The 15,406-nt window shown below is 40.5% G+C and overlaps 1 protein-coding gene across 1 annotated transcript in view; it reads right to left on the bottom strand.

Moving 5' to 3' along the window:
• Positions 1–1,483: 1,483 nt before the first annotated feature.
• Positions 1,484–15,406, bottom strand: part of LOC100353853 (butyrophilin-like protein 3) — a 65,426-nt gene continuing 51,503 nt past the window's right edge. Inside the window, exons 4-8 of the mRNA XM_051853905.2 lie at positions 3,824–3,937; positions 3,139–3,177; positions 2,716–2,733; positions 2,601–2,632; positions 1,484–1,854 (exon numbers count right to left, since the gene is read on the bottom strand). Of these exons, the coding sequence (XP_051709865.2) occupies positions 2,619–2,632; positions 2,716–2,733; positions 3,139–3,177; positions 3,824–3,937 (185 nt within the window). The 3' untranslated portion in view covers positions 1,484–1,854; positions 2,601–2,618. The remainder of the gene's footprint in view (positions 1,855–2,600; positions 2,633–2,715; positions 2,734–3,138; positions 3,178–3,823; positions 3,938–15,406) is intronic.

Genomic DNA, 15,406 nt, shown 5'->3' with positions numbered 1-15,406 from the left:
TGAGCTGCAATGAACATGGGGGTACAGATAACTCTTTCATATGCTGCGTTCATTTTGTTTGGGTAAATTCCCAGGCTAAGGATGGCTGGGTCATATGGTAGATCTATTTTCATCTTGCTGAGGCTTGCCATACCATCTTTGACAATCAATGGCTATACTAGCTTACATTTCCACCAACAGTGGAACACTGTTGGTACATGTGCAAGACTATGAGTCCAGGAAATAAACTTTAGTAGCCTAATGGTGAGAGAGAATAATTATTCCCTCTGGGCGTCATTCCTGCAGATGAATGCCATGGTAACTTGTAAGGAGGGCTCTCATTTTCCTACATGGGAAGGTTTGGAGACACTCAGAAGGGGAATTCTCTGTCTTTTCACAAAAATAACTATGGTAGTCATTCCTCAGATGGCTATGGAATCATATTTTCCTTATCACAGGCCTCACATTGGATGAAGGGTCTCAATAAGCCTTTAAATTAATGTTTCAGGGTAAAATCAGGGACTTATCATTTACATTGAGGAAGGATATGATCCCACCATTGTAGTCCAGGAAAACCCCCACTCATGTAAGGGGGAGTGTTGGAAAGGGGTTGATTCTGTGAGGGTTAATTACAAAATATGAATGTCCTGTCTCTAGTCCAAGGACCCAGTACCCATTGTCTGGAGATAAAGTCACATTCCTTGCTTTCCTGTCCAAATCTTCTCAGCACACTCCCAAGTACTATGCTCATTATGTACCACACTCACTTCCCAGTAATGTTCCCCTGCTTGAAAACTCTCCACAGTCACCACCCACTTCCTTATACATCTCTTATTCTTATAGGTTACAAATCTAAGATCAGAAATATAGAATTGTGGATAAGTTGTATCTCCCTGCAAAGTTATACTCAATGGTCAAATCAAAGGAAAGAGAAAGAACATAAATTACTGCGTGGGAGAGGGACTCAAACTGTTGCATGCTGACTCATGTTGGGATTAGATGAAGTCCAGGAGATAGTCTGCTTTGGACACAGGCCATTCAGACCCTTACTTTATCTTCAGTGCAGGCCAGGTACTCACCAGCTCCTGGAGAAGTCCAGCTATGAACTCATAAATTCCTGAATATCACCCTAACCCTACCACTATCCCTCATATAAACCCTTTATTTTACTTTGTGGGAGTTTGGATGACCTTGCTATCCAACATTCTCCCATCTGTCAGGTCCTGCCCAATTTCACGTATTTTCTCCTGGCTAGTAGCTAGTCCCTTCAATTTCCTGGAGATTTTACTGTGATTGACACCCAGGCTGAAGATCTCACCTTCTAGATCTAGGTTGAGAAGTATGTCTGAGGTTGTCTGTACCCTGGGGTTGATCACAGATTCATTATCTGAAGTTCATGAGAACCTGCATTAAGTAACTCCCATGTCTTTCAGTAGTCTGCTCCCTCTCCCATGTTCACCCAAGCCTCTGTCCACTGTCACCCATTCATCCATTTGTACCTGCATTGTTTTTTGGTTAAGATTTATTTTTGTTTATTCAAAAGACAAAGTTACAAAGAGAGATAGAGACAGAAAGAGAGAGAGTTCTTTCAACTGCTGGTTCACTAAAGTGGCCTCAACGGTCTGAGCTGAGCCAATACAAAGCCAGGAGTCAAGAGATTCTTACAGGTCTCCAATGTAGGTGCAGGGGCCCAAGATCTTGGGCCATCCTCTGCTGATTTCCCAGGCACATTAGCAGGGACCTGAATCTGAAATAGAGCAGCTAGAACTTGAACTGGCACCCATATGGGATCCTGGCACTACAGGCTGGGACTTTAGCCCACTGTGCCACAATGCTGGTCCCTTGTATCTGCATTTTTCTGGGCTTCCTTCCATTCTGAAAACAACAAAAAGAATATTCATTTCAGTACTCACATAGGAGGCAGGGAGGGAGGGGAGAGCAAAGGCAGTTTCTCTTTTGGGCCAGGGTTCCATGATAAATCTGATGAGGGTTTATGAGGTTTTTCTACAAAGTGTGCCTGCAAGAAGATGCAAAATCCCCATAGCCCAAAAGCCCATTTCAAGCTTGTTGTAAGAAAATGGGATTCAGAACAGAGAGGAGACAGGATGTGAACTCACAGCCAAAATGAATTTATTTGCAAAGTAGTCAACTGCCAGCATGCCAAACTGAACACATGGCATACAGTACAGTCCTTAGTGGGCTGGGCCTTAAAAATCTTAGGGTGGGCTAAGGGTCCAGAGTGGGGAGGCATGATAGGCAGAATGAGTTTCTCCATACAAGTTTTTAAGCTTTCCAGGAGGTTTTCAATCCTGGAAAAGAATGCAGGGAATGGAGTGGGAACAATACAGAGTGTGTGACTGAACTGGCCTCTTGAAGGGATTTAAGGATAAGCGGTAAATTCCAGATTTCAAAGGATGCAGGGATAAGGGGTAAATTCTGATTTTATCTACTATTGGTCAATGAGCTGGCATGGAAAAGGCTTATGTCCTTGTTCCAGCATAAGCTAACAAAGCTTATGTCCTTGTTCCAGCAATTGTAATACAGGAACTCATTGAGAGAGAGAGAGAGAGAGAGAGAGAGAGAGAGAGAGGAGATACTTGGGGAAGAATGACCCTTCTCACCTGCTCTTCTGTGCATCTTCACCACTCTGAAACTAAAAACACAGAAGATCAAAATCACAGAACAGAGGCCCAGCAGGGAATGAGAGGAAATCTCTGTGTGTGATAATGTTCTTACCTGGTTCCAGGTGTTGTTCTAAAATAAAAAAGCAGAATAGTCAGTTTTTGACACAGGCCTGGATAAAAGCTCAAATAATCAGACCAGGGGGAAGCTGAGGGTGATGTTACAGAGGTACTTCAACATTCTTGGGCAACATACCCTTAGAGGGTTCACATAAATGATTATTCTTATCCCTACAAAAGTACCAATAAACAAAATTTGTAAATAATTTTAGGTTGTTCTCAAGCTCTGATTCCTATCCTAAAGTTCCCAAGTATCTAAGAATCAGCTCCTTATTAAAGAATGCTAAGTATAAACCAGCTGATCTCATTGTCTTCCCCATCTTTCTTTCCAACAAGATATGGAAAAGAGTTCAAATTGTGGAACAGGAAGGGATTTAAAGCTAGGAGTGGAAGGTTCCAAATATATCAAGTTACTTACTTAGTTCTCTTAGTTCTTTCAATTCTTTCTGAAGTTTCTCTGAAAAACAAAGAATTTTAAGTGGTTAGAAAAGAAATATGAAAGGTACTGACAAACTTGTCTCCTCACCCTGTTGGGAGTCAGAAGCTCACCTAGATTTCTCCTTTTATGCCCCATTTCCAGTCCCCACACTTAGCCTTTTTCTGAGGCAAAACAAGATAACAGCTTTGCTCACTCTGAAGACAGAGGTGGAATTTTAGGACCCTGTAGAGGTGAGATGGAGGTTATCAAGGAGAAGGTGGCTGGGTGGGGGGATACAGACTATAGTCTGTATCTGGAAAGTGAGTGTTACCACCCAGGAAGAAAATATTGGTCCTTGTGGGTGAAAATTCATTTTAGATGAAATATTATTTTATATTGTTGTCTTCACTATTATTTCTTCTTGTATAAATTCTTTCCAACTATAATGAAACTTTTTTAAAATAAAATCTTAATGCAACATTTAGATATTTCTTATGTAGAAAGGGCCTGGCTGAGCTGATGTTTCCTTGGGGAGTCATTTTAGGTAAACATGGAGGAGAAAAAGGACCATGTTCCTCACAGCCAAGGTGTAAGAACAGTCCCAGAAGAGGTAAGAGTCCCGAATTCTGGTCCTATTGGACAATAAATCAGCCCTGGTCCCAAGCATCTCTTTTTTCTCACTTACCCCGGGATCTGGAGAATGAGATTCTCATCCAAAGTAGAATACAGAATACAGCACAGCAGATAATAATCAGTGCAATGGAGACAAAAAGCCAGGGTGACTGCTGGAAAAAGAGCTCTGAAAAACAGTTTCATAGATCTCCTAAGTGTTTGCTAAAAGTGAAGGAATTTGATTTCTATATAGTCTCTTGTCTCAACATAAAAAGAACTTTTTTCATATAATTTCTTCTACAAGATAAAACTTTGTTTTTCTAAATATGGAATTTATCTTTTTAAATAAGAAGAGGTAGAGTTCTATTTCACTTTCTCCTATATGCAATACTGTCCCAGCATTATTTCTCGAATACTTGCCTTTACTCATTGCTACATGCCATATTACCTCTATGTTAATCAAATTTCTCTCTGGGTTTGGATATGTTTCCTGGCCCTCTGATTAGTGCCACTGTTCACTTGCCTGTCTCTGTGAACAAACTTTTGACTGGTTTAATTATCACAGGAATGTGATATGTCTTGATACATACTCTAAACTGATAATCTCTGAATGTTTTTATTTAGAAGTATCTAAACAATTATTTCCTTAAAACATTTATATATTATACATCAGGGACACAGAAGGAAAGAAGAAAGGAGGGAGGGAAGAAAGGGGGAGAGAGAGAGAGAGAGAGCGCTCACAGACCATTCACTGGTTCACTCACCAAATGCCCACAACAGCCAGAGCCAAAAAAAAAAACCAGGACCTGAGAACACCATTGAAATCTCCCACATACTTGATTTAGTAGGAACAAAATTGTTTGAGACATCACCACTGCCTCCCAGGGTCTGCATTATCAGGAAGCTGCAATCACAAGCTACAGCAAGAATGGAACCAATATAATCTGATATGATGGCAGGCATCTTAACTGCTAGACTAAATGCCTGCTCCTGGACAATTTTTGACCATTTTCTCTGTCACATAAATTTCTAGAATTGACTTGTCAATTCCAATTGATTTCTGGAATGTAGGAATACTCTGATCAGGTTTTATATAGGATTACATTAAATCTGTAGATGAGGGGCAAGCATTGTGGCATAGTGGGTCAAGCCACCACCTGCCATGCTAGCATTACATATGGTCACTGATTGGAGACCTAGATGCTCAAATTTGAACCCAGCTTCCTGGTAATTTACCTCAGAAAGCAGCAGAGTGTGGCCCAAGTGCTTGGATTTCTGTACCTCTGTGGGAGGCCTGGAAGAAATTCTAGGATCCTGACTTTGGCCTGGCACAGTCTGGACTATTGCTTCCATTTGAGGAGTGAACCAGCAGATGGTAGATATCTCTCTATGTCTATGTCTCTCCCTTTCTCTCTGTGGCTCTGCCTTTCAAATAAAAGTAAATCTGTAAATCAATCCTGTATAGTATAATGAAATTAAAATATGAATTTTTGGATATATAAATAAAAAATTTTAAAAAGAAATCACAATTATGAAAAGCTACCTGAAATGCAAAGGGGGTATCTCACAAAAAAAAAACAGAAACAAGTTTTTAATATTTCTTATAAAAATGAATCTGAGTAGTTTCCAAGATGGTGGAATATGGAGGGAACTTATTGCTCTAGCCAAGAAGAAGATAGTTTTAAAAAGTAGAGATAGTGTAGTCTCAGGGAAGAGTTAGTGGCGGAAATGACAGAGGAAACTCTACTGAAATTAGAGGGACAAGGTGGACCAACGTGGAGGGCGTGGGCACCCATGGCTTGGAACTCCTATAGCTGAGAGCCAGCACTGGAAAGTGAGGTGAGACTAGACCACAGCAGCCCAAGCCAATGGCAAAAGAGCAGCAGGAAGAGCCTAGAGGGAACAAGCATTGAAGCCCCATGAGGGAAAGAGTTAGAAATGTGCCAGGGGATTCCAATTCAATCCCATCTAGGTGGCATGTACCAATGCCTTCTCACTAGTCCAAGTGATCAATTTCAGTTCACAATTGATCATAATGATAGGTCTAAGAGTCAAAGGGATCACATAAACAAGACTAATATCTGCTAATACTATCTGATAGAATTAACAAGGAGAGAATGATTCAACATGGGAAGTGGGATACATAGCAGACTCATAGAATGGCAGATGTCCTAAACAGCACTCTGGCCTCAGAATCAGCCCTTAAGGCATTCGGATCTGGCTGAAGAGCCCATGAGAGTAACTTAGGCATGGAAAGCCAAGACACTCTGGCAAAAAAAAAAAAAAAACCTAAATAAAAGATCTCTGCGAGTGAGATCCCAGTGGAAAGAATGGACCATCCAAAAAGGAGGTACCTTTCTCTGAAGGGAGGAGAGAACTTCCACTTTTGGAGAACACTTCCACTTTGACTATGACCTTGTCTAAATAAGATCGGAGTTGGCGAACTCAAAATGCCTCCATAGCCTTGGCAACTCATGACAAGAGCCTAGGGTGGTGGCTGGCGCCGTGGATTAAGTGTTGAAAACTAACTGAAATGTGATCCCTGTTAAACATAAGAGTGGGAATAAGAGAGGGAAGAGATGTATAATTTGGGACATGCTCAAGCTGACTTGCCCCAAATGGTAGAGTTAGAAACATACCAGGGGATTCCAATTCAATCCCATCAAGGTGGCATGTACCAAAGCCATCTCACTAGTCCAAGTGATCAATTTCAGTTCACAATTGATCATAATGAAAGGACTAAGAGTCAAAGGGAGCACATAAACAAGTCTAGTACCTGCTAATACTAACCAATAGAATAAATAAAGGGGAGAGTGATCCAACATGGGAAGCGAGATACTCAGCAGACTCATAGAATGGCAGATGTCCTAAACAGCACTCTGGCCTCAGAATCAGCCCTAAAGGCATTCGGATCTGGCTGAAAAGCCCATGAGAGTATTTCAGGCATGGAAAGACAAGACACTCTGGCAAAAGATCTCTGTGAGTGAGATCCCAGTGGAAAGAACAGGTCTTCAAAGAAGGAGGTACCTTTCTCTGAAGGGAGGAGAGAACCTCCACTTTGACTATGACCTTGTCTAAACAAGATAAGAGTCGCAGAACTCAGAGGGCTTCCATAGCCTTGGAAACTCATGACTGGAGCATAGGGAGACTACTGATGCCATAGACAGGAGTGTCAATTGGTAAAGTCAACAACAGGAGTCACTGTGCACTTACTCCTCATGTAGGATCTCTGTCCTTAATGTGCTGTGTATTGAGATTTAATGCTATAACGAGTACTCAAACAATATATTTCACTTTGTGTTTCTATGGAGGTGCAAACTGTTGAAATCTTTACTTAATGCATACTAAACTGATCTTCTGTAAAAAAAAAAAAGAAATTATCAATTCCCAACTTGACTCTCACTGGGATTAAACATGACAATAGGTCTGATCTGATTTCATCATCATTTAAAAAAATCATCTATTATTTTTCACTTTATGTTTCTGTGTGGGAGCAAACTGTTGAAATCCTTACTTAATGTATACTAAGCTGATCTTCTGTATATTAAGATAATCAAAAATGAGTCTTGATGTGAATGGAAGGGGAGAGGGAGTGTGAAAGGGGAGGGTTGTGGGTGGGAGGGACGATATGGGGGGGAAGCCATTGTAATCCATAAGCAGTACTTTGGAAATTTATATTCATTAAATAAAAGTTAAAAAAAAATAGGCCTGTGGCACTGGCACCCCGGGTTCTAGTCCCGGTCAGGGTGCCGGATTCTGTCCTGGTTGCTCCTCTTCCAGTCCAGCTCTATGCTGTGACCCAGGAGTACAATGGAGGATGGCCCAAGTCCTTGGGGCCTGCACCTGCATGGGAGACCAACAGAAGCACCTGGCTCCTGGCTCCTGGTTCCTGGCTTCGGATCAGTGCAGTGTGCCGGTCACAGTGCACTGACCACAGCAGCCACTGGGGGGTAAACCAATGGAAAAGGAAGACTTTTCTCTCTGTTTCTCTCTCTCTCACTGTCCCCTCTGCCTGTCAAAAATAAATAAATAAAAAAGAGCCTAGGGTGGTTACTGACCCCATAAACAAGAGTGTCAATTTGCTAAGTCAACAACAGGAGTCACTGTGCACCTACTCCTCATGTAGGATCTCTGTCATTAATGTGTTGTACAATGTGAATTAAAGCTATAATGCAAACTGTTGAAATCTTTACTTAATTTATACTAAATTGATCTTATGTATATAAAGATAATTGAAAATGAATCTTGATGTGAATGGAATTGGAGAGGGAGCAGGAGATGTGAGGGTGTGGGTGGGAAGGAAGTTATGGGGGGAAGCCATTTCAATCCATAAACTACTTTGGAAATTTATATTTATTAAATAAAAGTTAAAAAATAAAAAAATAAAATCAGATATGAAAAAGGTAATGTAACAACAGACTTAACAGAAATAAAAAGAATCATCAGAAATTACTACAAAGAGTTGTATGCCAACAAACTGGGAAACCTAGCAGAAATGGATAGATTTCTGGACACATACACCTGATCTAAATTGAGCAATGAAGACATAGAAAACCTAAACAGACCCATAACTGAGACAGAAATTGAATCAGTAGTAAAGGCCCTTCCTACGAAGAAAAGCCCATGATTAGATGGATTCACTATTGAATTCTACCAGACATTTAAAGAACTATTTCCAATTATTCTCAAGTTATTCAAAAGATTTGAAAGAGAGGGAATCCTCCCAAATTCTTTCTATGAAGCCACCATCACCTTAATTCCTAAACCTGAAAAAGATGCAACAGAGAAAGAGATTTACAGACAAATTTGCCTGATGAACAGACTCTAAAATTCAACAAAATTTTAGCCAATAGAGTCCAAAAACACATCAGCCAACCAGACCAAGTGGGATTTATCCCTGGTATGTAGGGATGTTCAACATTCACAAATAAATCAATGTGATACACCACATTAACAAATGGCAGAAGAAAAACCATATGATTATCTCAATAGATAGAGAGAAAGGATTTGATAAAGTGCAACACCCTGTCATGATGAAAACTCTAAGCATTTTGGATATAGAAAGAACATTCCTCAAAATAATCAAGGCAATTTATGACAAACCCATGGCCAGCATCATTTTGAATGGGAAAAGTTAGAAGCAATCCCCCAGAGGTCTGATATGACACCAGACAGGGATGCCCATTTTCACCACTGCTATTCAATATAGTCCTGGAAGTTTTAGCCAGAGCCATTAGGCAAGAAAAAGTAATCAAAGAGATACAAATTGGGAAGGAAGAGGTCAGACTATCCTCATTTGTGGATGACACGATTCTTTATATGAGGAACCAAATAATTCCACTAAGAGACTAATGGAACTGATAGAGGAGTTGGTAAAGTATCAAGATATAAAATCAATACACAAAAATCAACATAATTTGTATACCCAATTCCATGACTGAGAAAGAACTTCTAAATGAATCTCATTCACAATAGCAACAAAAAATCAAATATCTTAGAATTAACTTAACCAAGGATGTCAAAGAACTCTATGATAAGAATTGCAAAACATTAAAGAAATAGAAGAAGAAATATGGAACAATCTTTCAGGTTGGTGGATTGGAAGAATCGACATCACAAAATGCGCATTCTTCTAAAAGCAGCTGAAGGAACATCTATATGGGAGAGAGGTTGAGGTCAGCTCATGCCCACGGTGGGGCAAGGGGTAAAAGCAATTAACAAATTCAATGTGATACCCATCAAAATACCAAAGACATTCTGCTCAGACCTGGAAAAAATGATGCTGAAATTCATATGGAGGCACAGGAGACCTCAGAAAGCTAAAGCAATCTTATACAACAAAAGCAAAACCAGAAGCATCACAATACCAGATTTCAAGGTATACCTCAGGGCAGTTATAATCAAAACAGTCCAATACTGGTACAAGACAGATAGACCAATGGAACAGAATAGAAACACCAGAGCTCAATCGAAATATCTACAGTCAACTTATATTAGATCAAGGAGCTAAAACCAATTCCTGGAGCAAGGACAGTCTATCCAACAAATGGTGCTGGGGAACCTGGATTTCAATGTGCAGAAGCATGAAGCAAGACCCCTACTTTACACCTTACACAAAAATCCACTCAACATGGATTTAAGATATAAATCTATGACCTGACACCATCAAATTATTAGAGAACATCAGAGGAACCCTGCAACATACTGGCACAGGCAAAGAATTCTTGGTAAAGACCCCAAATCCAAAATTAATAACTGAGATTACATCAGATTGAGAAGTTTCTGTACTGCCAAATAAATAGTCAGGAAAGTGAAGAAAAACCGACAGAATGGGAGAAATTATTTGCAAACTATGGAAATGATAAAGGATTAACATCTAGAATCTACAAAGAGATCAAGAAACTCCACAACAAAACAAAAAATCCACTTAAGAGATGGGCCAAAGACCTCAATAGACATTTTTCAAAAGAGGAAATCCAAATGGCCAACAGACACATGAAAAAATGCTCAGGATCACTAGCAATCAGGGGATTGCAAATCAAAACCACAATGAGGTTTCACCTCACCCCAGTTAGAATGGCTTTCATACTGAATCAACAAATAACAAATGCTGGGGAGGTGTGGGAGAAAAGGTACACTAATCCACTGTTGGTGGGAATGCAAACTGGTAAAGCCACCATGGAAGTCAGTTTGGAGATTCCTCAGAAACTTGAATATAGCCCTACCACATGACCCAGCCATACCACTCCTTGGAATTTACCCAAGGGAAATGAAATCAGCAAATTAAAGAGCTATCTGTGCCTACATGTTTATTGCAGCTCAGTTCACAATAACTAAGACAAAGAATCAATCTAAATGCCCATCAAGAGAAGACTGGATAAAGAAATTATGGGATATGTACTCTATGGAATACTACATAGTGTTAAAAAATGAAATCTGGTCATTTGGAACAAAATGAAAGAAACTGGAAAACATCATACTGAATGAAATAAGTCCATCCCAAAGGGACAAATATCATATGTTCTTCCTGATCTGTGACAACTAACTAAGCACCTAAAAGGAAACCTCTAGAAACTAAATGGACACCATGAGAAGCAATGACTTGATCAGCCCTTGTCCTGACTGTCGAGGAACAGTGTTCTATTTTATTCTTTTTGCTATTTTCTTTTTCTTATTAATACATTTGGTTGAACTCTTTACTTAACACAGAATTATTCTTAGGTGTTTAAATTCATTTGAAAGTTGATCCCTGTGAAAAATGAGTCTTTAAATAAGAGAAGGAGTAAATGAATAGTTCAGCACATGTTCCCACAAACTTACTTACTTAATAGTAAAGCTAAAAACTTTGCCATGGGACTCTAAATCCAATTATGTTGACAGGTACTAATGCCACCATACTGTGGGGAGCAACTCGGACTAGACTAAGTTACTGGAATTAAGACTTATTCTATGCATCTGCTCTCCCGCAATATGGCGCTGAGAAGGGAGTAAACAACTTCTACACAGCTGCCTCTCGCCAACTTGAGTGATGACCTGCAGGAGCTGATCCTGCTCCTGATTGGAGGAGAGCAGCGTACTCGGCATGTGGGTAGCAGAGTTGGGATTGGTGGAAGAGGACTATAAAGGAGGAGAGAGACAACATGCACCAGGAACATCTAAAGGGAACATCCGGATAACATCTGAGCAGCCCCCGAGAGAGCCGGCCGGTGGTGGGCCACTCCTCCACGGAAGTGGGAAAAGTGGCAGGGGGAGCCGCCCTTCCATGGAGGTGGAAGGATTGGCAGCCAACCCGGGAAGAACCAGCAGCAAACCCGGAAAGGGCCGAGCAGACAAAAGAACAGCGCAGGGTCCTGTGTCGTTCCTCCACGAAGAGGGGGAGCGACACCGTACTAAGTAAAGTGATCATTTTAAGTGCATAACTAATCATAAAGATAGGAATAAATGTCAAGGGTTTCACCCATGGGGCTTCAAGCCTCATTCCCTCTAAGCTCTTCCTGCCACTTTTCCACCAGTTGTTCGGGCTACTGCAGATTCACCTCACCTCTCTTTCCAGTGCTGGTGCAGAGGCTTTCGGCAGCTGGAGTCCTGATCCATTGGTGCCCATGCCCTCCACATAGATCCACCGTGTCCCTCTAATTATGGAAGATTTTCCCCTGCCATTTTTTCCCCTAACTCTTCCCTGAGACTACACTATCTCTATTTTTATTAGACTATCTTCTCTTGGACTATCAATATACTCCCTCCGTATTCCACCATCTTAGAACCCTCCTCAGCCATAACTTATCTCATCTATCAGAACTATCAAATTTTAATGAAAGACACTACAGTAAACAGATAAAAGTAGAGATATAGCTCATATGAAAACATTCATTTTGTTCATTTCCTTTCCTCTTTTGCTTTTATTTTCTAAATATAAATTTCATACACACAGCTTTTTGGAATATAGTGGTTCTTCTCCCCCTACCTGCCCTCCCATCCACACTACCATCATACCTCCTATTCCTTCTCCCATCTCATTCTTTATTAAGGTTTATTTTTCATTATCTTTATATACAGAAGGTCAATTCTATACTAAATAAAGTTTTCAACAGGTTACACCCACACAGATACTCATAGTATAAAGTACTGTTTGAAGACTGGTTCTACCATTAATTCTCATAGAACAACTCATTAAGGACAGAGATCTTATGTGGGGAGCAAGTGCACAGTGACTCCTGTTGTTGATTTAACAATTGACACTATTATTTATGATGTCAGTGATCACCTGACTCTCTTGTTTTTTTTTTTTTTCTTGACAGGCAGAGGGGACAGTGAGAGAGAGAGAGAGACAGAGAGAAAGGTCTTCCTTTTCTGTTGGTTAACTCCCCAACGGCTGCTGCGGCTGGCGTGCTGCGGCCAGCGCACCATGCTGATCCGAAGCCATGAGCCAGTTGCTTCTGTTGGTCTCCCATGCAGATGCAGGGCCCAAGGACTTGGGCATTCTCCACTGCACTCCCAAGCCACAGCAGAGAGCTGGATAGGAAGAGGAGTGACCGGGACAGAATCCAGCGCCCCGACCAGGACCAAAACCAGGGTGCCAGTGCTGCAGGTGGAGGATTAGCCTATTGAGCCATGGCGCCAGCCAATCTGACTCTCATGTAATGAGATGCCAAGGAAGCCTTTTGAGTTCCAAACTCTGACATTATTTAGACAAGGCCATAATCAAAGTGGAAGACATCTCCTCCCTTCAGAGAAAGGTATCTCCCTCTTCTTTCCACCAGGATCACAAACAGAGATTCTTGTAGATCAGTTTTTGCAACAATGTCTTGGCTTTCCATTCCTGAAATGCTCCCATGGGCTTTCTAGCCATATCAAATGCCTTAAGGGCTGATTCTGAGGCTAGAATGCTGTTTAAGGCATTTGTCATTCTTTGAGTCTGCTGTGTGTCCTGCTTCCCAAGTTGGATAATTCCTTTCTTTTTAATTATATCTTGTTATTAGCAGACACTGGTCTTATTTATGTGAACCCTTGACTTTTTTTTTTTTGGTTTCCTTACTTGTTTTTTTTTTTTTTTGGTTTCCTTACTTGTTTTTTTAACTTTTATTTAATGAATATGAATTTCCAAAGTACGACTTATGGATTACAATGGCTTCCCCCCCATACCGTCCCTCCCACCCACAACCCTCCCCTTTCACACTCCCTCTCCCCTTCCATTCACATCAAGACTCATTTTTGATTATCTTAATATACAGAAGATCAGCTTAGTATACATTAAGTAAGGATTTCAACAGTTTGCTCCCACACAGAAACATAAAGTGAAAAATAATAGATGATTTTTTTTAAATGATGATGAAATCAGATCAGACCTATTGTCATATTTAATCCCAGTGAGAGTCTAGTTGGGAATTGATAATTTCTTTTTTTTTTTTTACAGAAGATCAGTTTAGTAGGCATTAAGTAAAGATTTCAACAGTTTGCACCCACATAGAAACACAAAGTGAAATATATTGTTTGAGTACTCGTTATAGCATTAAATCTCAATGTACAGCACATTAAGGACAAAGATCCTACATGAGGAGTAAGTGCACAGTGACTCCTGTTGTTGAATTTACCAATTGACACTCCTGTCTATGGCATCAGTAATCTCCCTATGCTCCAGTCATGAGTTTCCAAGGCTATGGAAGCCCTCTGAGTTCTGCGACTCTTATCTTGTTTAGACAAGGTCATAGTCAAAGTGGAGGTTCTCTCCTCCCTTCAGAGAAAGGTACCTCCTTCTTTGAAGACCTGTTCTTTCCACTGGGATCTCACTCACAGAGATCTTTTTGCCAGAGTGTCTTGGCATGTCCCAAATTGTACATCTCTTCCCTCTCTTATCCCCACTCTTATGTTTAACAGGGATCACATTTCAGTTAATTTTCAACACTTAAGAATAACTCTGTATTAATTACAGAATTAAACCAGTCATATAAAGTAGAACAGACAAAAAAACTACTAAGAGGGATAATGTATTAAGTTGTTCATTAACAGTCAGGGCTATGCTGATCAAGTCACCATTTCTCATAGTGTCCATTTCACTTCAGGAGGTTTCCTTTTTGGTGTTCAGTCAGTTGTCACCAATCAGGGAGAACATATGGTATTTGTCCCTTTGGGACTGCCTTACTTCACTCAGCATGATGTGTTCCAGATTCCTCCATTTTATTGCAAATGACTGGATTTCGTTGTTTCTTATTGCGGTATACTATTCTAAAGAGTACATATCCCATAATTTCTTTATCCAGTGTACCGTTGATGGGCATTTAGGTTGGTTCCAGGTCTTGGCTATTGTGAATTGTGCTGCGATAAACATTAGGCTGCATACCGCTTTTTTGTTAGCCAATTTAAACTCCTTTGGGTAAATTCCAAGGAGTGGGATGGCTGGGTCGAATGGTAGGGTTATACTCAGATTTGTGAGGAATCTCCAGACTGACTTCCATAATGGCTTGACCAGTTTGCATTCCCACCAACAGTGGGTTAGTGTCACTTTTTCCCCACATCCTCGCCAGCATCTATTGTTGGTAGATTTCTGGATGTGAGCCATTCTAACGGGGGTGAGGTAAAACCTCATTGTGCTTTTGATTTGCATTTCCCTGATTGCTAGTGTCCTTGAACATTTTTTCATGTGCCTGTTGGCCATTTGGATTTCCTCTTTTGAAAAATGTCTATTGAGGTCCTTGGCCCATCTCTTAAGTGGGTTGTTTGTTTTGATGCTGTGGAGTTTCTTGATCTCTTTGTAGATTCTGGCTATTAAGCCTTTATCTGTTGCATAGTTTGCAAATATTTTTTCCCATTCTGTCGGTTGTCTCTTCACTTTCCTGACTGTTTCTTTTGCAGTACAGAAACTTCTCAATTTGATGCAATCCCAATAGTTGATTTTGGCTTTGCCTGCCTGTGCCTCCCGGGTCTTTTCCAGAAATTCTTTGCCTGTGCCAATATCTTGAAGGGTTTCTCCAATGTTCTCTAATAACTTGATGGTTTCAGGTCGTAGATTTAGGTCTTTAATCCATGTTGAGTGGATTTTTGTGTAAGGTGTAAGGTAGGGGTCTTGCTTCATGCTTCTGCACGTGGAAATCCAGTTTTCCCAGCACCATTTATTGAATAGACTGTCCTTGCTCCAGGGATTGGTTTTAGATCCTTGATC

This window comes from Oryctolagus cuniculus, chromosome 14 (genome assembly GCF_964237555.1).
Source record: "Oryctolagus cuniculus chromosome 14, mOryCun1.1, whole genome shotgun sequence".
Lineage (NCBI taxonomy): Eukaryota > Metazoa > Chordata > Mammalia > Lagomorpha > Leporidae > Oryctolagus > Oryctolagus cuniculus.
The sequence above is the reverse complement of the archived record's forward strand: the minus strand, read 5'-3'. Positions and strand labels throughout refer to the sequence as shown.